Here is a 25,465-nt window from a genome sequence, read left to right as displayed (position 1 = left end):
GGCACTGTTTTTACTGAAAAAGTATCCAAGAAGTTCGTCAAGTCTGTGCTCATTTCTAGGGCCTTTTACATACAAGTGTTATGTTGTAGGTGGAAATAGATAGAAAAAGTATTACTCAAAATTTTGATGTTCATTTTGGGTCAAAACTCATCATGAACCTGAATATTGGTTTTTGGGAAGTGTCATCTTGATGCATTATTTTTGATATTTAATTTTCTTTCATCTTTAATGTGTAGATTAAATCTCTCAAAGCATAAATTGCATCATACAGGGCTCATCCCTCATTCTGCAGTCCATGAGTTGGCCAGAAAAGACCAAGGTTGTTGAACTGCAACATGTATGTGGCAACATCTCCAAATATAATCTTGCAGGTTTTGGTGTTTTTTTTTTTTTTCATAGAAAGTTCATTTTTCCATTGAAAACAGATACTTTTCCTTCTTCTGCTCCAGGTCATCTTTTTATCTTTATCCCAATTTGCCCCCACATATTACAAAAAAAGACATTATACTTACTCCTATTATTTTCTGGCAAGCACAGCTAAACTTTGAGTAAATTTTTTCCCATTTCCTTTTGTCTGTAAAAATTTATGAGACATTCCTCTTATTTTCCTTTTGTTGTTGTTATTGTTCTGCATTCCTGCTTATAAGATGCTACCAGTGGAGGATCTCACAGGAATTTAAGCTGAGTTCATTATTCCAGTTATCTTACATCTTGGGTCATTGAATTATTTTTCCTAAAATTTATTTTAATTCATTTTGATAAAAATTAATCCCACTTATGAAAAGAAAACCGCTAAACCAAAACAAAACACAGTGAATTAGAAAGGCATTTCAAGAGGCAAGAATAGAAAATATTATTATTATTACTCTTTTCCTTTTATTCTTCTGTCACTTAACGGCATCCACAAGTTGTGCTGTTCAGCACTGGTCCACACTGTACATATTAACACACCACTCTTGTCAACTGCTTGGTTGTTCAAGTGGTTCAGGTTTATGCTACAGATTGAAAAGTTTTATATTCTTCCTTCTAATATTATTCAAGTTGGTTTCAGCATTTTTTTCTAGATGGCTATGGTCTTTTCAGCTTTTTTACTAAATAAAAATTAAAGGCAGGATATAGATTTATAGGGAAAAGAAAGTACTCAAAGAATATTGCAAGTGTCAACCCCAATGCACTTAGAATTAATTACTACTATATCTTGACTGTGAGACCAAAACGTGTCCTTCTGTGCATACAAGCACAGTTACAAGATGACATACATGTTATTCTTTGGAAATCCAGTATTATCTACTGCACAAACATAGGGAAGAGGAGAACTTACTAAAAATATAGATGCAATTTTATATATATATATACACACACACACACACACACACACATATATATATACATATATATATATATATATATATAAAATATGTCTAAATATTTACATTTTAAAGTATGACTGTGGTACTGAGGGGAATTGGGTGGTCTTTTGGCACTCCCAGAAAAGTCTTGTTCAGCAAGGCTATAATAATACCATCATTTGAGGGTCTCAGATTAACAGGTCACATACCAACGTCAACCACAGTATTTCCTGGTTTTTGTACATGATCTGTACATGATCCCAATGCTTAGCATTTTAGCATGATTTTGGGGAAAGAGGAGAGGAGGGAGGCATTTTGGCAGACAAAATTTTGGCAATAGGTGTGCAAATGCAAATTCAGAAAAGTAAAAATGAGAAACCCTGAGTCCCACTGCAGGTCAGAATGAAAATAAAACTCATGCATCTTAGTCATCCTGTCCCTTTTTTATTTATGAAACAAATCTAAGTCCCACCTCTAACTGCATACTCCATCTACTTGGGAATATAAATTATTGTCACAGCTTATGTTAACTTACTATATACTGGTTGCTCATAATGAAAAGAGTCATTTTATAGAAGGCTAGGTAATATTACTTTTGTTCATTATGTACTTCTCCAACCTGTTTCCCAACATGATAATATTTATAATGGAGCAGTTGTCATTCTGAGTTTTTCATTACTTCCCTTGAGATAGCTGTCGATGCAAACAGCCAAAATCATGTATCAGAAACTGCATTGCTGTTGTCCGAGCGATCTCAAGCTACCAGCATGTGGTTCTCATTTGGAAAGAGTGAGAAGGAGCAGTGTTCTCATAATAGCTCCAAACAAAAAACATTTACTTGAAACTGAAGGGTACAGTGAGAGGTGATGTCCTCAGGAATAAAAGTCTCATTTTAAAGCCAAGAGTGGTACAAAAAGGTGCATTCATTTGCCACTCTCACTACCTGCCAAGATGTAGAGAAAGGTCACCTCTATGACCCTGATTAACTGACGAAGCACAACTGAAAGAGGGAGCATGCACATCAGTGTATCATGGTGTCAGTTTCAAAGCATATCCTGATTGAAACTAAAGTGTGTTTACAGATTGATGAAATATTATATAAGTTAAATGTTTTCCAGTCTGCTGCCACATGCAGCAGCATTAAAATGATATGCATCTAATTGTCTTACCTACAGCCATGAAACCATTTACAACTGTTCCTGTTGTCTAAACATAATGAAAAAATTGTAACAATTTTTTCCATTCTAATACAATTGATTGTTTCTGTTTGACTACACTAGTTATACATAAAATAACAGTCATAATTCTGAAACCTACTCAGCCCTACAGTTTAGTATAAATGTAAGTTCTATCCAGTATCACCCTCCTACAGAAGATTACAAAAATTATGTGTACTTAATAATTTTCTAAAAGAAAAAAGACCCGTACCAGGTCTGAGTTAAGCCGAATTTATTAGCTAGCTTTAGCATCTGAAAAGATTCAGGTCATAGATCTAACTTACCTTTGGTTTCCTCCTAAGCTATAGAACTAAGAAAGCAGAAATAGTATGACAAAGCAAGGAGGCAGAGAAGTTTACATCGTAGGTAACTTAGAGTTATAGGAAAAAAAAAAAACAACCCAACAAATCGATGGCTACAAAGCCTCTTAAGGAAGTTTGGCTAAATCAGAGGAAACACAGATCAGGGCAGAAATAATGGGAATTAGGTCTAGGACATGCCATGCCTTAAGCTTACAGCACTGAAATGTTTGAAAGGTATGCTCTTGCTAGATATAATACTATGATTTTCTGATAGCCAAAGACAGAATTAGAGAAATATTTGTGGAGTAAAAGGAAAAAATTATAATATCTGGCAAACAGTTGAGAATATTACCAAAAAACAGGTTGTCCTGAGGTAAGTAGAAGCAAGCCATATTATTTTTCAAAACAGACAATTTCTCCGCTTTTAAAGAAATGGAAGTGCAAAGAAGTGCAACTTTCGTTATGACAATTTGTGTTCCTGAGTAGATGTCTCTTTCTGCACTGAAATTCAGTTCAGCTTTAAGGAATTATTTATTAAAACAAGATCTACCTTGAAGGGGACTATGTTTTTCCTTTTTCACTTCTCAGTGAAAATTTCTCTAGCTGGCCTTAGTAAGGATAAGAGAGTTTGAACAATTTCTTTTTTTCCCCCACAAATTAAAATTGTTTTCCATGCCACTTTTTAGTTTTATTTGGATACTTTTTGATTCTTTGAATGTTCTGGAAAAGGCAGGTTTTCAGTTTGCACGTAGATCAGGGTTTAAAGTGACCATGTTTTTATTTTTGCTATCAATATTGTTGATTCCCCAACTGATTAATCCCTTTTGGTACTAGTATAGACTATTTCCCAGGACATGGGATAGCATGGGATGGAGAGTCAGAGAAAATCATATATGCTCTATGAAAGCTGGCAGGAAATCTATTTTTCTTCTGTGGGGTTCCTAAAAGAGGGGACAAAAATAGTTCCCCAAAGCTTTCCTGAACTTTCCGAGGCAGGGTGCAGATTCAAGGACATTCCATAAAACTGCGATTGTCTAGTTAACCACCCAGAGCCAAACTTTCAAACATGAGGCTTTGAGAGGTTTATAGGGAGTCAGGTACAGGCAAGGGAAATAAGGCAGGTGGTGCAAATTAAAGCAGATCTGTAGCTACTCTGTCTATGTTGTGTTTGAATTAGCTTATACAAACTTCTAAGTACCAGAGAACAGCTGTGGGGGGGAAAAAAAAAAAAAAAATTAAATATGAGAAAATCCAGAATTTCACCCTTTAATTTCACCCTTTAGATGCATTCAATAGAGTATTTCTTGTTCATCCAGTGCATTTTGCTGTCCAGCAACGTTATACATTATGATACACGTTAGTTAAGCACGCTTTTATTATGGACTGTTCTCTCAGGGTCTCAATGCCATGTACAGTCATGGTTATGTGATGCTTCTGGCCCCTCATGAGACAGTACAAATGCAGTTGTCTCGATGGTATACAAGGAGGGGCACAGAAGGTGACTGCACAAGTAAGCAAGTATTTGGAGGAGAAATCTGGGCGGAATCAGAAGGTTCTATGACTGATTACAATAATGATAAAAAAACCAACCCTCCACGTAGATTCCAGGGGGAGGTAAAATAGGATGGGGTGGGAGTAACAGCAGGGATTTCTGCCAGATGTGGAAGGCAGAGAGAGGACAATGCTGGCTCATGGCAGGATGCCTGTTTTCCTCCTACCAGTTTTGAAAGACTTCCAGGAAAAGAGTATGCTGAAGAATATCTCTCCCTCGAGTGTCTGTGTTGCTGTAGTACGAAATATAAGCAGGAGGGTTTGGCTATATCTTCAAAATGTGAAGCAGAATGAGTCAAAAATTTTGTGTTATATTTCTGCTAGTAAAGAGAATTTTGTCCAACAGTTATCATGACAAATTGCCTAGTTATATTTTTTGAGGTTTTCAGCAGAAAGAAAAAATATCAAATTAAGTCACAAGGACTCCAAAAGTGAAAGTTGTTTTGATGAGGTTGATTTTTTTTCTTTAATTTATTTGCTCAGTAAAATGTTTGAGGGTTTTTCCCCGTCTTTTACTTTATTTATCCTTGGAGCATGATTCCTTCCTTCTTGTGTTCCAATAGTTAAACCAGCAATCGGGAAAATAGTTATTTCTAGTCAGAAATAATTTTTACATCACCTTCACTTCCAAAGAACTTCAGATTAGAAAATAATGCTCCATTTTATTATTTGTAACATTTCAAGCTGAGAAAAAACAACTGTCTAAGAAAGCAATGCTATGACTAGAACAAGAGGAGACAGTTTGTCTGCTTCTTCTTAACATGTAGAAAGTCCCTACAGGCTACTGGTACTATTGTTCCATTGCTTTGCAAGGGGGACCAGGAAAGTGACTGCAGCCTTTTCCCTCTCTCCCACTCCTGCCACCCATGGTGCAGATTTAAGTTAGGCATCTTCAAACAGAAAAGGTTCAGACAGAAGGACCATAAATCCAACTGACATTTTTCTCATGGTGGTATGTTGTTAACTTACTGGCACGCCACTGAGTTTGGCTTTGTTTAACAGCCTGGCATTCTACAAAAAAATAAATCAGGCCTTTAATTTAGATGTTAGCTTCATTCCTTCAAGTTTCAATATTTTCATCCAAGGCATTTAGAATGTACCCATTATTTTTGCAGATCACGTCATCAGATAGTATTAATAACAATACTACCTAATTGGCTTTTATTTTGGCTAGAGCTTATTTCTCTAGTCCTAATTATTATAATAAAAAATAATATGTGTTGATTGTTACACAAGAAAAGAATTGAAGAACTTTATTACCACACTGGAGTTCTGTTCCTGCTTAGGTATGAAACTATTTATTCTGACACAAGTTTGTGAAGCTGGAGTCCAATGTTGTCCCAATTACACTAAGCCTACTATAACTTCAGCAGAGCAGTGTTTGCACGTGACAGGCTTTTCTCCTTTGCGAGCAAACATGGAGCAATATTTCTTTCATACCCAAAGTTTGTATTTCGCTCCATACAGATTTGGGTTTTGTGCATCAAACCTGTAGTGAAAATTGTCAGGTTTTCTGCTAGATGTGAACCATAGGTCTCAGATTAGACTGGATTTCTGTTTCTCATAAAATTATATAGTATCCGCATTACAAAATAACAATTCTTGGCAGGTTGGTGAAAAAAAAAAAACAAGACAATGTGCACGAACACCTCTCTAAACATGTCCTGGGAGATGATCTGGTAGTTAAGAGCAACCACAAAACAGGAAAAGACTACCATTGGTATACCAATACAGCTGGCATAATTTCTTTGAGAAAATACCATGCTCTTCATGGTACAAATGCAAGCAGGCCCCCAAAGTTAATTAATTTTATTTCCAAAACTTAACTTAGAAGATTCCAAAGAGAACAGCATCAGAAAAATTAGGGCAACAGTTCTACACAAGGTATGGAAAGAAAGTATGAATATCTTGGAAAAAAATCCTTCTCTTCAACAACCATCTGTCCCATCAGAAGAAGGCTAGCATGAAACTGTTTGAAGCTTATTTTGTCTGGGAAAGCATAATTGTACTTCATAGTCTGATTATGGTTTCAAATTAATTTTCATGTCTCTGCTGCTCCCTAAGCAAATCTATTTACAGGAATTAAGAAAACCACATACAAAATCTATAAATTAGAATTTTTCCAAGAATAAAGGGGTGTTTTCTATGTCCACTTAATTATTGAAATGTATGTAATAAACATAGGCAGGTGGGGAGGGAGTCAAAGTGAATAAAATAAAGCCAGGTTTCCATTTCACGGTGTTGGGCAAATTCCATGACTAATTATTTTTTGCTTCTGTGCAGAATGCAACTACAATTTTCACTAAATTCTGCTGAGGTGCTGCAGAACTTAATTTGTTTCAAAATGCTTTCAGACTTGCTCATGGTACTGTGGGATGGCACGCATTAAACTTGGTTTGGAAGTGAACATAAATGCATCCCCATAGCTTGTTTTCTCAGCTGCCTTAAGACTGAACAGAAATTGGAAGTGAGGTAGACCCACCTCTTGGCAGACTCCAGTTAAATTGTGCGACTTTTTGTCATGTCTGAATGCGATCGGATGTGCAGAGACCTTTGGCACAAATGCCTAATTATATTGCAGAATAACAGAATCACAGAATATGCTGAGTTGGAAGGGACCCACAAGGATAACTGAGTCAAATTTCTGGCCCTGAACAGCACCATCTCCAAAAGTCAGACCATGTGCCCGCAAGTGTTGTTCAAACGCTTCTTGGACTCTGTCAGGCTGCTGCTGTGACCACTGCCCTGGGGAGCCTGTTCCAGTGCCCAACCACCTAACATCCAACATAAATCTCCCCTGACACAGCTTCAGGACATTTACTCCAGTCCCATGATTGGCCACCAAAGAGAAGAGATCAGCATCTGCCCCTCCTCTTCCCCTCAGAAGGAAGTTGTAACTGCAGTGAGGTCTCCCCTCAGTCTTCTCTTCTCCAGACTGAACAGACCAAGTGACTTCAGCTGCTCCTCATATGGTTTCCCCTCAAGACCCTTCACCATCCTTCTGGCCCTCACTGGGACACTCTCTAACAATTTAATATTTTTCTTATATTGCTTTGCCCAAAAACTGCCCCCAGCACTCGAGGTGAGGCCACCCCAGTCCAGAGAAGAGGGCACAATCCCCTCCCTTGCCCAGCTGGCCATGCTGTGCCTGATGTCCCCCAGGACAGGGCTGGCCCTCCTGGCTGCCAGGGCACTGCTGACTTTTGTTCAGCTTGCCATTGACCAGGACCTGCAGGTCCCTTTCCATGGCACTGCTCTCCAGCATCTCATTTCTCAGTCTGTGCATACATCCAGGGTTGCCCCATTCCAGATGCAGTCTGGCACCTTCCCTTCCTGAACTTCAGTGGTGATCACCCAGCCCTCTAATTTGTCAAGGTCTCTCTGCAGGGCACCCATTCCTTTGAGAAAATCCACAGCTCCAAAATCATAAGAACAGTACCTTGCCTGTAATGCACATCCACCCTTTCCATATTAGGGGATGCTGAGCCATGCCATCAAATTTTGTTTGACGTCTGGCCAGACCCATCTTTATCTAACACAGATAAAAAGGTCTTGCTATGAACTAAAAACTCTTTCTCCTTTTCCTCTGGGTCAAGCTTGTTGCCCTTCTCCTACACTTAAACCCTCCTACCCAGCTTTGTGGGATAAGATTTTCTTAGTGTTCAGTGAGGGAATGAAGCTTGGAAAAGAGAAGTGGAGTAAAAAGCATGATTTATTTGTAGCAAAAAACCCCATAATTTTGCAACTAAAGCACTAAAGATGGTTTGTTCCAAAGTAATATAAAATACTCAGCTTTAGAGCTAAATTGACATTTCTTTCTCCAGATCTCATGCCATGAATTGACTTGAAATTCCTAATTCTATCTGGCCTCCTTTCCTTCTCAAGCAACTGTTTTTTCAGCTATTCCTTACTGAAGAGACGAGCATAAAGCGTAGACATAGTCATTTAAAGGAGATTACTAATTGCTATGGAGAGGCTTCTCTTCACTGGAACAAGCATGTTGCTAGAATGGATATCAGGCATAGTATCTATCCTTAGCAGTCACCGAGGGTTGACATTTCTTTTTCACAAATTGAATTAGATACAGAAGAGTGATCAGATATTCCAATTAGGCCTAAGGTAAGCTGAATAGCTGAGTTCTGCTGAGTTCTTCTCTCTTCCAGAGAGTAGAAGACAATGGATCATTTCAAGTGAAAATTTTCTCATGTCACTGGCTCACATCCAAAGTTAACCAAAACTGTTGTAGCATTGGGTGAATATTTCTTAGAACGCAGCTGAGCAGATTCTCTTCACTCTGGTTTGACACACTCCTTGTAAGCTATTAGGAAAGGCAACCGTGGCAGCAATCTCCTGGAAATGCTGGTAAATGTTCATTGATTTTTCAGGTCTGTGGGATGGTAGGAAAACAGCAATTTCCACTAGCTTAACAAGATTTAAGAACAGATTGTTATCTAGAAATGTTTACAGATTAATGTAAAAACAGATGTAAACATGGAAGCTGCTTGTCAGGTGCTGCAGCTGATGCACAGAAATGCTACCTCCAGCCAACTCCCTGAGGAGTTCATTTTGTAATTAACACAAGCAGAATTAGAAACCAGATCTCACTCCCACTGAAACCAGTGACCATTTTCTCTGCTGAGCCAGGTGAATAGCACAAGATCAAGGCACTTAGAACACAGGTTGGAACTCAGTTCTCTACTGGGACAGGTGGAAGTTGCATTTAAGTCCTCATTAAACCCGTATGGATTCTCGTGAGATCAATGTTGTTCATTAACCACCTGTCAGTCCTGAAATCATTAAGCTTTAGACAGACGTTCTGGCTCTCCTGGGTGTAACACAGCACAAATTTGTAGATGTGAACAAGGCTTGGCTCCATGAAATTTAGGGAAGTTAAGCATTTTTTACTCCTGATGTAATTATTTGCGGTGTTCTTCACAGCTTCACAATAAAGTCCTATGCCATGGCTCCACTACTGCCATGGGAAGGGAATGGGATATTCCATCAAATGGCTGGATATAAGGATTTTGCTTCAGGTTATGTATATAGAAAGTGTACATCCTGGATGCACTCATATTGGGAGTTTTAACACTGAAGAAACCATTCTAGTGATGGTTTCTATATTCTCAGGTTAAAAAAGGGAAACATGAATGCTCTAAAATAAGTGCGTAATGAATTTGCAGACAGTGCATTGAACAAAACCAGGAATGCACATTTTACTAAGCTAAACTCATCATTGTATTTTAGATAATGGGGAACAAAAAGAGAAAAACAGAAAAAAAACTGATTTTCTTTTTTTATTTTTAGTTGAAAATTATATTTCAACTAAATTGCGTAATTGTATGTTAAAATTGGTTAGGAAAAATATGGAGACACTTTATCAGTATGTGATTGCTTCTAGACAAAGACCAATAACAAAGATTTTCTTTAGAAAAACATATTCTTCCAGCAGAGTTTTCTAAGTAATCGTTACAAGCATGTCTGCAATTCTAATGTTTTAAAATAATAAGATCCTAGGCATTTTGAATACAGACTCAATTTTAAAAAATCTCTTCTGTTACTGTCCCCTTAGAGCACTAACAATAAGCTTGGATATAATGCACAGGCCAGTTCTCATTGATTATCCCTGTTTGAAAAATTGTGCTTAATATTAATATATGAAACAATAATCTAAACCACAACAGACTTCTGGTTTCATTTTACACAATAAAAATCATTTTTTAAGCTAGTGATAGTATATTTTATAGACACTGGCACAGCAGCAGGGGGACAGATGCTCCATCTGGAGGAAAGCTTTGAAAGATGCTATTATAAGCATTCTCTGGCTAGCTCAGCTTCAATATTTTGCTATAAAATCAATCAGTGAATGTGAGTTATACTTTGGGACAAAGACTTAATATTTATGATGCTAGGCACCACAAGAGGACATCTGATGTTTTTTTAGAGAGTACTCAATCATGCCTTCTGTAGAAGTGGTTAGAGCATCAGAGTGTGTTTCTGAATAGTTGTTTTACAGTATCTAAGTCTGAAAGTTTTTGTCCTTCCTATGAATTGTTATTCAGGACTCCCAAGCAAGCCTTATGTGTTTATGAGCCTTCCTAAAAAAAAATTTAATTCCTCAGACAATTTCAGAACAAGGAGTGAGGATCTTCAAGATATTGTTTCCATATGTCTCTCGTATCTTATTAGATACCAGTAAATTCAGTCACACATGCCAAACCATCAGAAATCAATCCCTATGCACTACTTACAGAAATATTATTTTTTTTCATCAGGATCTTTCCAGTACTTGGTTCCATGTCCATGTGCATAATTAGCTTCATGAGACTTGTCTAAACTTCTCTATTGAATGTCAGGACCTCTTTGCATTCCTAGGAAATGCCTAAACAAGTTAATGTCAGATGCGGGTCGAGATTCTCAGCTAGACACACATGGGTGAGTCCAGACGCAGGCTCTCAACCTAATCTGCAAACCCTTTCCAAGAATGTCTCACTTGGAAAGCACTTCAAAAAACTTCTGTTTGGTTTGATGAGTGCAGTGATGGGTGGCTCTCAGCAGGGTGGAGGGGATGTTTGCCTGCTTATGGACAGGGAGCAGGGCAACAAACAAAGTTTCTTTGGCCAACTCAATCTCTGTCAGACAGTGGTCAGTCTCTCAAAGCTTTCATCCCAACACAATTCCATCTCATTGCACTAAGGCAGATAAGAAGCAGATTCACAGAGTCAGTGAAAACAAGAATGGTTAGTATGTATTTTCCCCCATTTTTAGCTCTCAACTAACAAGAAGAAAAAAATACTGTTGGGCTTTGGTAACAACCAAATGGCACAATGTTTGCAATCTTTTAATTTTTTAATTTAGTTTAAAGAAAGGATAGAACAAACTTGAAATCTAAATTAGCATGCCTGAAACAAAATACTGGAGCCATAACTTCCCCCTATAAAACAAAACAAAATAAAGTAAGTTTTATAGATCCAAGTCCTACAATCTAATCTCACCTCTAATTAAACCTTAAATTGAATAAATTCTTTTAAATGAGTGGCATTAAGGGTATTTTAACTTCCTTCTTTTGTATTGCACATCTATTTTGAAATTCACAAGCTGTGAAACCACATAATCCATTGTCATAGGGATCAATCTAAATAGATCTTTGCTCAGTCACTACTTCTCTAGGCTCAGAATTCTGTCTGAGTTAGGAATATTTTCAGGGATACACCAACCATGATTTAAGAAATTAAATTCTGTCCCCACAGAAGCACATGGAAATTCTTCCCCAGATCCTGCCTGTGTAATTACCACCTAAACATTTGGCTAGGATAAACCTTCAGCAAATAGGAGGGAGGAATTCTTTGTTTTATTACACATCACCAGAGACAGACTCAAAAGGACAAACAAACAAACACACCGTTACTGAGGAAATCAGCAACACTGCTACAGATACCAAAACACAAACCTGTAGAGTCAGTTAATTTGCAAACTGGGAGAAATCAGATTTTCCAATAGACCTCATGGCAGAACGGATTTTTTTTTTTTTCCCAAGTTTCAAGAACAAGCATTAGCAGATGAAAATGAGTGGTAGTGGATTCATGTGTAGTATTATGAATACTATCAGTATTCTTTCTGCAGTGATAATCTCAAACTGTGAACTGTATTTGTTGATGGTCCATGGATTATTTCTAAGAAATCCACAAAATATTGTGAAGAAATATCTACTGATAGAACCTTGTATTGACTCAACAGGAGAAAGCAACTAATGTGAAAAGAAATTAGATTTGCAAACCGAAAAAGGTTAGAAACTGCTATTACTGCTATGCTGTTCCTTGCATTCAAATTGATAGGACAGTTGGCACCTGACATAAGCTGAGAAAAACGAAAGAGAAATTGATGTTCATCTAACAATAACATTTCAAAAATACTCACATTAAAGGATTATGAAAAAATAACATTTGTCCTAAGAATTTTACTACAAAACTTCATTCACCATCTTTTTTATGAAGGATACTACCTGAATTCATATTTGACTACAAATCCGATGAACATATGGAATTGCTAAAAGGTCACAAGTGTGTAACATGCTTTGACACCTGCTGACACCAGTATTTTAGACTCTAATCTAATTAATGTCTTGTGTAGTGTTGAAAATGTTGGAGTTAACTATATTTTGTCCTGTGTTAGGTGACCCTCATGGCCATGGTAGGCGGGAGTTTCTACACGTTTTGGAAATACAGTTTCCAAATATATAGCATTATATCAGGAGGACAATAGATTACCACTGAGGGCTTCAGTACATTTCCCAAAGCAATAGAATTGGCAGGTGTAACTTCTAAACCTGCAAAGAAAATGGATTTTCATTGCAATGTGTCTGCTTCTCTTTTTACATGTGTTGACTACACTCATAATCCCGTTTGAGATAATTTCTAGTGTTTTGCATATCTCAGGTTTCATTTCCAGTTCATGACCTGGAAAGTTACTGAGAACTTCCTGCTATATATCTTGTATTTCAATTGTCACCAGACCTCAAAAGGAAAATAGAACCAAACATGACTCTTCCATGTGATGTATGTGCTTGGCAGGCACAAAATGTGCTTCAAGTCAGTTGAGACTTTAGTTAATGATCCATTTTTCTTTTCTGCTGGTATTTTTTTCTGTCTTCTGGTGGCCAACAATGTTTGTTAAACCTCACCAGAACTTCTGCACAGAACTATTCACCACAAACTTCACCATCACTCTATGCAGTTAAAAAAGCTTTATGGTAAGTGAAGTCTTTCCTTTTGCTGAGAATTTATATAGGTTTCTGTTTTCAAAGTAACCAACTAAATCAAACCTGAAAACCATTCTAAAATAACGCATATTAACATTTTCCCTCTTCAGAATCAATGCCCAAGGCTTTTTAGAAAATGTGCAACCCAGTTGGTGATGCAAACGGCAGATTTGCCATGCTTCAGGAAACAGATGTGTGCCAACCTTGTTCTGTTACTAGAAACAGATTCTCAGAAGACTTGTACAAGGATGGTGAAACTCAACTAGGGTATAAACACTGCATATAACTTCAGGGACTCCATTCAGCAGGACAAATTTTATTAGAAACAGTGCACATAAACCTAATTTCTTGATTGACTGCTAAATTTTAGATTATGCATTTGCTCCTAACTCAACTTTCTTTATATCCCTCACATTATTTGCTGACCTTTTAGAAAATATGGTTTAACATTTTTTTGTCCTGATGATGGCCTAAACCATTACATCAGTACAGATGTCTGTATTACACATTAGCTACTTCGATCCTAGCTTTACCCAAGAGAAAAAATAAAATTCAACTTAAAAAAAATGTATCTGGTCTATAAAAGCAGCATTGCCATGTTCTTGAAATCCCTATCTTGGATTCACATACACCTCTTTACTCAGAAATTCAGCTAATAAGCACAGATCTGTTCCATTGCATCTGGGGCTAACTATGCCTTTGTCCGAGGTCTTAGTGTGAATTAAATTCAAACTAATTGTTGCCCTAACTTACTGCTGGAAAACAATTATTTCTCCTCCCTGCTCATGGAAGACAGTCCTTGAGCACTTCTGCAATCCAGACTAGGCTCCATCTGTTTCATCTGTTTATTCACGCCTATACTTATTAAGCCTGATGGAAAGGCTGCTCTGAGCCAGGGACTGTTTGTAGGGATGGCTCATGCTTGGGCTTGTCTAGAGTGCCTATGCCTGATCCCACAAAGCCATGATCTGAAGCAGTGGTGCTGGAGCCCTGCTTTGAAATGGACCCAAGCACCACACTTAAGCCTGGCAACTAACCAGATGTGCGTTCAGCCCATCTAGCAGCACCCTCCAGACAGGTTTTTAAGGCAAAAAGCATAAGGAACTCCAGAGTAAACTGAGTATCACAGCATAATACCCTCACCATACTCCAGCCAGAGGTGGGAGGGGAAAGGGCAGCAGTGCTTTTTAAGCAGGTTAGCTCACAGCCTGCACTCACACTCACTGCAGCCCCTGGTTCCAGGGAACTGGGCATAATTTTACTGCAGAGCACCTTAACTCCTACTGTGAGAGCACAATATGTTGACTCTCACGGGAACGAGATGTGATAAACTGATGCTTCCACACCCCTCTCAAATCTGGCTGACATTTTAAATCCACACTGTTCTCATTAGAGTCCCAGGCTCTGGTCTTAAACACTGCTTTAATGTTCCCCGGGAACCGGAGCACAGCTGGTCTGCACAGTGTTTTAGGGAAAGGTAGGAAACTTAATATGGGAACAGAAATCTGCCCGCACATTAGATTGTCTGAATAAACATAGGTTCTGCTGTTAACCACAACACTGAGTGTTTCCCGGAGGCAATTCACAAAGGCTATTAGATAGGGGGCCTTTTATTTATATGCAGAAACATCTGTAGCAAATGTATCCTACTTCACTATCTATTAAATGTGTTCTTCAAAAACTGAGTTGAAAATTCACTAAAAGGCAAGTTTACAAATAGTAGAAAAAGGTGTTTTACAAGTTTCCACATGTAGTTTTGCCTTTGCACTTTCACCTCAATCATTTGTATTCCATTCCCCACTATCTTTGAAACAAAGGCTGTTAGACACACAAAAATTTCTCATGGTTTTGTGATAGACTACAAACATAGGGGGGTTAGGACAAAAAAAAGTGAACTCCCTTATATTTATGGAAGACACTCAAAGAATGGGAAACTGCTCTGTGAAATCCTGTATCATGATGAAACCATGTAGAAGACCAGCATGAGCTGAATTCTGCTTATGGAAATGTGTGTAAAAAATGATAAACATTAATAAAATTTAAAAACAAATAATTCCCTGACAGAATTTAATTTTTGTTCTCCTAAAATAATTATTTTCTTTATTTTCATTGTTTATTTAAAAGTACTGATTAATAGACTTATGATGAAAGATAATGATAATCTAAATGCATGAAGAGCAAAATATGAAAATACCATCAGCAATGCATTGTCACCAATATACAGATGTTACTTCTCTCTCAAATGTGTTTTCTATTGTCCAAAAGAAGATTGGCAACACAATTTAACAGACAGCAACTGGTAGAACTGTCGTCTTTCACAATGTGAAAGACTGTTTCAAGCCCCTAAGAAAAAACGTGATAATAAAAGATACGCTAACAGTTGTAATTGACCAAAACTGCTAAAGTACCCACTACTGACTTCTCCCCCACAACAAGGCCTATACACCAATAACACAAACTAAAGCAAAACTTACAAGGGAAAATTTATCTGAAACTTACTGTTTTGTTTCTATGGCCCAGGCTATAGCAAACAATTTCTTACGCATCAAATTGATACAAAAAATGAGTCTCAATGGGGCAGTATTCATATTCCTTTATAGATTTAGCTTTAGTTGAAAGCACTGCTCAGTGTTTCTTACAAAACAGCCATGGCATTGGGGGTACCTCTTCAGAGATGTCTGTCTCATTGTGGTGCCTCGATCCCCCTTTCTCACTGTGAAAAGGATATTCAGCCTAGGGAAGTTGCATCTCATAGACTTCAGAAGAGAATGAAATATTCTATTTTAAAAAGTTAAAATAGAGCAGAGGCTCCAGAGTTTAAAACAATCTGTCACTGTCTATCCCCTCTCGCTCCAACCTGAGACCACTGCAAGCAAACAGCAAATCTGTGCCAATTGTCATTGTCTACCATTTTTCTGTTGCACTGCCTGGTTTAAGGTGAAAGCCTTCCAGGCAAAATCTGATGTGGCCTGGCTACGCTGCCTACTGTCAGGACATAGATACTGAACAGTTCAAAGTCCCTGGGTTTTAAGTGGTGCAGCAGGTGCTGGTTGTAAGACAGGCTATCTGGCCATTCTCACTGAAGCCTCCTCCTCTTCACCTGGCCCCTCTCTCCCATTCCCCCCATCCCCCCCTCCGTAACTCTCTCTAAGGTGCACCCAGATGAAGCCCCTTCCCAACCTCTCCCTAGAGCTGTCCCAGCCTATGTCAATCTGCTATTTGCATTAGGACACCATGGGATGAACTTGTTCCTGTATCTTCTCCACTGGACTGCTGAAAATCCAACGTATGAGATGTTACTTGCCATTAGCTATTTTTCTAAGTAATTTTCCAAATGACTGTTCAAAGCTAATGTAGTCAAACTCCTTGACATCAGGTAATGGAAACATTTTGTATCTTGAAAATAGTTCTAATCTGAACATGGGATATTTTCTATGGGCTTCAAAATTTTCTTGAGCATCTTTCATGCAGCGTGTTTCTCTGCCTTTTTCTCTCTTGCAGAGATAGTAAGCTTTAAAGAGTAAAGACTTTGAGAAGGATTTATGTAATTAGTTTTTAGCCACCCCAAGAGTGAACATAAAAGAAACCACAAAAGAAAAATAAAACAAAACAAAACAATGAGAATTAAGCACTCTTGTAATCCTTTGTCATCTGTGTTGATTAAAGAAAATGTTAAACTGTAGGGTATCAGCAAAGCCTGCAGAGGATTTGTTGGTGAAATGAATGAAAGAAAAAACCTAAAAAAACATAGCTAATTAAATTTTGCTTGCATCTTTACTGAATAAGAAATACAAAAGGAAATTTATCTTTGTTGTGGTTCTGATTTCCTCATCCTGCTCAAGTCTGCTCTTAGTTTAGAAATATGCTGGTTTCTTCTTTCACATTTTCATTAAATGTTGCTCAGACTTCCTGAATCTAAAGGAAGCCTTTGGATTGGCCAGGAAAACAAATATCTTTTGGAACAAAGCACTGGAGCAACTGGGATACCAAATACCAAATTCAGACCTTATGCATGGATAAGGAAACATCCAAAGGCAGGATAAACCTCTTGTACCAGTCAGAAGGTGATGTGATGTGAGAGAGATGTTGTGCTCAGAAAAATGAAATTTGCAGTCTCCTTTTTCCCTGTGTCCCTTCTAATTCTCCCCTCGGTCTCATGGACTTTTCCTCCTAATCAGCTGTTCTATTTCCTTCTGTCTTTAGCATTTGTATCCTTGCTTTTTTTCCCATTCATCCCCTTTTAAGCTCTCCTCCCATTTCTACCTGCTCTCTCTCCTTCCTTATATGTTCTGTCTCTTTGTCTGCTTTTCCTTCATTTCCACATGTGGCTTTAGCAGAGTTCTGGCCACCTTCCTTTAGTTCCTCAGGGTGCCTCCATGATCCTATTTTGATTTTTCTCTTCTTCTGATAGATATTTTTCTCCTCTCTCTTTTTATTAGCATTATTTAAACTGCCTGTTCTTTTTTCTTTTTTCCTCAACCACTTCAGCCAGCATCTCCTCCTTTGTGTATTTTCTGTTGCAAAATATTTCTTGAAACCTCTGTAAGGCAGCAGTGATAGAATTCAGGTTAATGGGATAACAGCAAGCTACAGAAAACCCTTCCTTCATGATGCTGAGCGTTCATTACAAAGAACTATGCTCCAGGCTGAGAACAGCTCCTTTCTGCAGAGCACTGAAGAACTGGTGTGTGCAGACACTGCTCCATCAATATGGTGCTGAGCAGAAAGAGGAATTAACTGGTGGGAGTTAACTGAGCACATCATCTATTGAGGAGGCATAGTACTTCTCAAATGCCTTGTAGCTGTGACTCACACTGACTCCCACGCAGCTGAAGCACGATGTTCTCTCAGTCTGAGCATGGATTTGATGGATTGAGAAGCAGGAAGTTAGGGTTTGTCACTGATGATACAGGGCAGGAGTTTTCAGTTGATCACAGCACACCAGGGTGAAAACATCTGAGCTATGGAGTAATATCCTGTACTTTGCAGTACCTGTCACCATGTTTATTCTTGTGCTCTTTGTTCTGGCTCTTGGTCCCACTGGTATCAAAGCCTGGGAGCTCTCAGAAGAATGCACCCAAGCTGTGGATTCAGGAAGACTAATTGGGAAGCTACAAACCAACAGAGTTAGTTGGTTTGATCACTACTCCTTGGGTAGTGATCAAAGTGGATTCTGGCTCACACCAGCCTTTGAGTGGAAATGACTAGTAAAAGTAGAGATATGCTAGAATATTTTTGGGTTTGAGTATGTTTGCAATCAGTCCCATGGCAGGCTTGTTTTGCAAGCTGGAACAGTGCCCCTTATAATTCTGCATTTAATTCATACTGCTTCAACTGTTTTACTAAGATACAAACTAGTATAAATACCCTTACCCATACTGCAGTTTTCTTCACATGTCATATGCATTCAGTGCTAAATCCAACCATGCATTCAAGCCCCAGTCTCATTTTTCTTTGCCTCACACAGGGATAGAAAGGTACTTAAAAACTCAGATGAAGCATGAAAAACTGTTTGGAAACCTTCTTTCAAACTTCTTTGACGTCTTTCAAACAAATATGGGGTTTTGTTTGTTTGTTTGTTTGTTTGTTTTAAGTTAGTGGAAGAGCAAGTATGCTGCCACCTCTTGCAATATCCAATTTTGTGACAAACTAGGTGTCCAAATGTCACTTTTCCATGACATTTCATGCTTGTTAGTTAAAAGACGTTCCAACATAAAAATAACCACTAAAACAAAACCAAAACTGCCACCAAAGTGGCATTTCATAGTAAACCTCAATCATCTGAAATCAGTCAATCGCGGTTTAGTGAAACAACTTCTCACTGGAAGCTTCATTCACCATGTTTTGTTTTTTTCATATGTTTGTTTGTTTGGTGGGTTTTTTTTGTTGTTGTTTTTGTTTCCCCGACTGACTGCTTAGAACAAATGTAGACAACTTCATGGATTCACTTCATATACTGAGTGGGATTTAAAAATCTTTATTAACGGTTATTAGTGACTTAATAAAAAATTGCAGCTGTCCACCCACAATCCCATGTCCAGGTTACAACTCCATAGACTGTGCTGATCTTTTATGAGTGGTTTTCTACATAAAGTACCCATCTAGCTCAGAATGGATCCCATGCCTGTGCAAAGAAGGATTATGTATTTGCTATGAAGCAAGAAATCCAATGCACTGAATTGATGTTAAGAGAGTATCTAGGGAAAGGATGACTCAGACGACCCTACTTTATGTACAAGATTGTTCATATGCACAGAGTGGACTCTCAATTCATTATCTTACCTTCCAAAAAAGCTTTGTGTACCACCGGTGACATGAGTCAGAGGACAAAGTGTACGACAAAAAAGGGAAGGTGGATGTAGTAGAGGCAAAATACTGCATTATATTTCGATTATTAACTTAGATAAAAATAGATCTCTCTCCCTGTTATCCCCCTCATTGGATGTTCTAGAGAAATGCATTGTTCTCAATGCTTCCCACATGAGCTTTTGTTTAAGAAAAAAGTAACATGTATTATTGATGCTTTTAAAACAAAGGGCATGTTTTCACTTATAAAACTTGAACTGAAACAATTAAATTGGACAAAGAGTACAGTTTGTATCAATAATTTACTGTGATCACTCTAATGTTTCAGACATCAAAAAACTTAGTTGGTTCCTATTTAATGTCAAAGTAATTACTCCAAAATTACACCAATTTGCCATCCCAAAGGAAATAAAAGCAATAAACCTTTCACTTTCAGCACTAAGGACTTTTACTTAGAAACACTAGTTTCTATAACTTAGCTATAGTGTAAATATTTAAAAGCGAGAACTATATTATCTTTGCCAGCAAAGATTTCTTAACCTCCATTAATCCATCTTTTATTACTACTGTAAAAAGAAATAATTAATTGCATCTATGAATCTCAGAAAAACTTAAATATCTTTAATGAATCAATCTGCATTTTTATTTTCCTTCCAGCTTTCTAGGAATGCCTGGTTTCTCCATCAGCTCATGGTACTTCTGAAGGGCAAAAGCGTGGTCTAAATAAAAAAGTACAGTGTATTCCTTTATTATATGCAGTGATTATTGTTAAAGTTTCTCTGTTTCAGTCTTTCAGTATCTGAAATGACATTAGCAAGAAAAATTGTCATTTGGAGCACTCATTAAGGCCCCAATTCTACAAAATGAGCACCTGAAAGCTAGGTATTTTGTCAGAATGGGAGAAGACTGAAAATTAAGTGGTTTTGGGAAAAGTTAAACTATGAAATTAGCCTAAATGTAGGGATAGGAACAAAATGTGTTGACAAAATATGGAGCATATCCCGCTGTGTGGCCTGTTGACTAATGGACATTGCAACAGACTGGGCAAGTCACGGACACATACACATTTTTCAAACTTTATAGTCTTCTATCTACAACCTTGTAAAAGCTCTAAACAAGTATGTTCAGCAATAGCTGGAACTAGAACAAATATTGGTCAATGAGAAACAGGATATGAGTTGAGTTTTCAGTAACAGGATTAAAATTGAAATTAAATTGTTGCACATGGAGTAGGATAAAAACTAGAACTAATTAATTACTGTTTAAATAATAAACAGTGTAGTGTGAGCCTGGGCCTATCTACGTGGATTTCTTTTTGGTATCAAGGCTGTTTCTAGTTCCAAATAGAACATTTATCTCAGTTTAGATATCCTGTGGACATATGGGAGATACAGGAAGCCAAAGCAAATTTAGCAAGCTTGTAAGTATGACTCCATTAGGGATATGGACTCTACCTGGCAGTATGAGAAGTCAGTACTACTTATATTCAAGTGGAGCAGTCACTCGTAATTGACATAAATCACAGAAGTGATGACACAGTAATGTATACAAAGAGGGAACACCTCATGTTTCAGTCATTGTAGAGTTATTAAACGACTCTATGTTGTAGAAGTCTTTGGCTACCTAAAAACGCCTTTAGCATTTATTTGCACTTCAATCACTGTCTAAGGCTACTCATATATCACATTGCTAGTCCAAATCTGCCTCCCCACAACACCTCTCAGTTTAAATGAGGTGCATTTTCAAACCATGGACATGGCAAAATATTTGGAAGCCTACATTTTATTGTCTCCAAAGGCCACAGTGATGAAATTAAATGCTGCTGTTAACCATTCTGTGATCACCTAACCAGGCATTGTGAATTCTGAGGGTTTGCTTCTCTCTCGTCATTGTTTCCAGCCAGGCTGAAAGCTGCCCTGCAGCTCACACTCACATGGCAGGGAAAAGGTGTCATCTCTATCTATGCCACATTGCACCTCGCTGAGAAGAAGCAAGAGACCAGGTTGAAGCTATATAGAGAATCTGAGGAAGCAAATGTATGACTAAGACATGAATGATCTTAAAAGAGAATTCAATAAAGGCAAGGGAAGAACATGGACACAATGGGAGGTCATGAAGTTTCTTGTAAACTCAAAGCAGAGGTGAAGTCACCACTCTGTGTATCTACTTCCAGACATGTCACTCTGTGTTGCAAAAGAAAAGTCACCAGCATTGTTTGATAAGATATTAATCTTTAATCTATAAAGAGGATTAATTTCAAAGTTTAACATTATAAAAGAATACCGAATACTTTTTAAAACAAAAATACAAGATAACACAGTTGCCTTGGTTTCTCCTGTTGCCAGAGCTTAGAGTACACACTTTCTGGGATACAATTCCATTGCATAGAGTGTTTCCTATCACTTCAGAATACGCTGGAATTGAAATGACACCTTTTCATTCACAAAAAGCTTTTCCAGGTACAAGCTCAAGCAGGGGGCTATCATGGGTAGCTGGTCACATGTCAGATCCTACACATTATTTAAACAAACCACAACAAAATCACTGCTTGCTGCTACATTCCTGCCTTCTCATGTCAGCTCCTAGATGCCAGAAGTCCTTCTACCACTGCATCGATCAACCCAGCTGCTTGTAACTCACAGTTATTCAAGAGCAGAACTTTTTTTTCATTTGGGTCCCCTGCTTTACATTCACATCCCCTCAGACACACATATGAAAAAAAGCATTGGGAGAAAAAATGATGGAGAAAATACGAGAACTTTCGAGAAATTTCTTCGGTCAGCAAAGAAAAAGCTTCAGGCAGGGGCAATGTGAGTAGCTCCTCCTCTACTGGGACCCCAGGCAAGCCAAAGAGTTCATAAGGATAGCCAGGTGTAGGGGAAAAAGGCTTATCCTTCCCTGTCAGGACAGTAAGATTTAAAATTCTGACCCATACAAACTCTGCTCCTGCTTTGCACTGACCATGGAAACATGTATTTAGGCCCAGGCTGAACCAGACTGGAGTGACACTACAAGCCACCTTACTCCTTTTCAGTTTGCTGTGTAAAACCAAAGTGAAACCCAAGTGAAAGCAAACAGGAGAAAAATCCTATCAAAAGTTATAAAAAAGGCACTTCAAAAATTGATAAAAGGATACATTGTTCTATAAGCATCCCAACTAGAGTAACTGTTTTTTTGAATCCATTAGTGGTTGTATTCTCATTGTATGATCTTTGGAGAGGCTAATAATTACAATAAAAAAGAAAATGAAATAAAATATCGCCACCAATGAAAAATCTGTTCAGCAAAAACCTGCAAAACCAAGTAAACAGCAATTTACACAATTCTCTCAGTCCTGCAAACCTGAAACATTCAACACTGCTGGGACAAAATTGAGAATACAGTAGGTTATTCAGCATAATTCTACCTAAATGACAGTATTAAGAAAAATAAGGCATACTATTGAAACCAAAAATACATAGAATCAGGTTTCTATGCTACTGTTTGCCAAAAAGTTATTTTTTTAAAAAATGGTTTAAATGCAAACTTTTACATCTCCAACATGTTTTACATATTTCAGACAACAAAAGAATACACATACATTGTATGTGATAATTTTTCAAAACTAGCCATTACTTTTTCACAGATTAAAAAAAAGTCTGCTTAAATATTTCATTTCTACAAAGTGAATTTACATTTTTAAGTACAAAGTGCAAATACTACAGTTGTTTTTATTGCCTTTTGGTGAGGAAATCTCCCACATGTCAAAGAGATCTGCCTTGGATTAGTAAGGTGTTCACCCTTGCTTCTTCGAAACTTGCTGAAAGGAAGTTGGGAAAAATTGCATTATTAATGATTTTCAATTAGTTTAATTAATGTTTTCAATTAGTCCAGTATAAAATTCTATTTCCATTTTTCAGCAGTGCCCATATGCCACCATCAGAAGAGAGTTCTGCATAAATATATATAAGGAATAAAAAAATTCCTGCCCTGTAGTCCTTCATGGGATCTATGAGCATGGGTATGAGCAATACCTTGACTTCTCACCTATGGCCCCTTTAAATCCATTTAAATCCCATTAAACACACAGTTTTAGCAACTGCCTGGGCAAGTCCCTGGTTCAATGTACCTCCTATGGCATGTGATGTAAAAGGAATGAGCTGCTGGTCCAAGTCTCACAAATAATCTGTGGTGTCCTTACAAACTTTTTGCTAGGCTGCAAAAGATCCCCTAGGTCTCACTGGCAGCATGTGTGGGCGTGTATGCTGTGTGTTTTCTGGACAGGGTGGAGCTGAGAAAGGGAAATGTACCTCAGTGCTGTCAGACCCATCCCCTACCTGACCTCTTTTAGAACAACCACAGCCGTGCCTCAGTCAGCATATTAGTGCATGTTTCTGTATCTGCTTTCTTTCAGTTAGCTCCCGTGTGTGCATACACACACAGATTTGCACATGTGAAAAAACATGTGCCGAAGCGCACATAGCTATATATTTAACTGTACCACTGCAATTAGTAAAGAGTAAGCTTTTGAGTGTGTGTCTCCTGAGTAGCGCAAATCTGATCAGGCCTTCTTAGATGGGTGGTTTCCCCTGAGCAGTTTCTACACTTTTCAGTAGCTTCCTTCCAAGTGAGAACTTCTGTGATGAAAACCACCTTCTGCATTTGCAGCTATGTATTGTTCAAGTATGAAACTGCCAACAGATGGTTTTCTTAGCCAGCCATAATTTAAGGCTATCATTTGTCAGCAACAGCTCTTAAAATAATTGATGCTGAGTCAGCAAAATTATTGGACAAAATTGAAAAACATAGATGTTCTAAGGACGCTTTTATTACCAATTCTGCAAGTCAGTATCAGATTACAAGAAAGGAGAGAGGGCTTGTCAATGCTTCAAGTGTAATGCACGTGTGCCAGTAACTGCCATTATATAATTAAAATAACCCCTCTGAATGCTCTGGAGTTCTGACAGGGTAATTGTTTTCAGGCTGTCTTGTTTAAAGCACAAGTGATTTGTGGGGAAAACCTGAAAAATTAAGACCGCAAACACTTGTTTAAACAAACAAACTTATCACGTTATTGTAGCTATGAGAATATTTTATATTCCATCAAAGGTATGTAGGAGGTCTCGTAAAAACCACAACCTATGCTGAGCTTGCCTTAAGAAGTGCAAACCTAACATCAAACAAAGTAGAGACAAAAAAAGGGAACGAGCAACTTTGAGAGGAAGATTTCTCTTGGCTTGCGGTTAGGTTCACACGGGGTTCAGTTTCCTAATTAATTAATTATTTTAACAAATTAATGTAACTATGACAGATGAGAAGACATTTACCACAAGTAGGGTTTTTGGGGTTTTTTTAGCCAAATTCTTATTTTCATAGGTGCAGTATTATCTGAGCTGTTCTTTTAATATAGTTACATGAATAAGTTTTAAATCAGTTCATCATTTACTGATGTTTTTGTGAGTATTATTAATTTAAGTCCCCTAACTAATACAATAGTGAGGTAAGAATCGTGTGAAGATGACTCTTTTGTGAGACCGTTCAAAATTCTAGACTAATAAGCCCTCCTTCAAGACTGTGCAAAACTACTAGGAAGGCATGACAATATTGCCCAGAAAATTTTTCTTTTGAACAAATGGTTATAAAAATAACCAGTAACACACAAATTAAACCCCATTTTTTAAGTCCCGTTTTGCTGGCCTTAAACTTGTGTCCCTCCTTTCCAAAGTTCACCCCTCCTTCATTTAAAAACTCTGCTTTTGTGCCTTTTGCAGCTCTGAATGGCTTGAGCAGCCAAACCCCAAACCTTTACAGATGACATACACTGGTGCTATTTTGAAAAACAAGATCAAGACTTTGCAGAAAATAAAAAAAAAAAAAAAAAATAAAAAAAAAAAAAAAAAAAAAAAAAAAGGATTATGTTGTCAGGGCACTTGACATTTTATTTTCTCCAATCATTCTGTGATTTTAGTTTAAACATGGATTAGCAGAGTGATGCAAATCCTAGTT

The 25,465-nt window shown here is 37.7% G+C and overlaps 1 protein-coding gene across 8 annotated transcripts in view; it reads right to left on the bottom strand.

The window, feature by feature from the left end:
* SMOC2 (SPARC related modular calcium binding 2) overlaps positions 1-25,465 on the bottom strand; it is a 195,054-nt gene that overhangs the window by 31,944 nt on the left and 137,645 nt on the right. For 2 of the 8 annotated variants that reach the window (XM_040058733.2, XM_040058730.2), the window contains exon 13: positions 21,736-23,279. The exons of 5 other annotated variants lie outside the window; for them this stretch is intronic. In XM_040058733.2, the coding sequence (XP_039914667.1) occupies positions 23,256-23,279 (24 nt within the window). In that variant the 3' untranslated portion in view covers positions 21,736-23,255. Of the gene's footprint in view, positions 1-21,729; positions 23,280-25,465 lie in introns of those variants that run through there. One more of the 8 variants, XM_040058734.2, reaches the window with a different exon arrangement.

The sequence above is a fragment of the Hirundo rustica genome, chromosome 3 (genome assembly GCF_015227805.2).
Source record: "Hirundo rustica isolate bHirRus1 chromosome 3, bHirRus1.pri.v3, whole genome shotgun sequence".
NCBI classification, from domain to species: Eukaryota; Metazoa; Chordata; class Aves; order Passeriformes; family Hirundinidae; genus Hirundo; species Hirundo rustica.
Note: the sequence above shows the minus strand (reverse complement) of the source record. Positions and strands in the feature narration are given on the sequence as shown.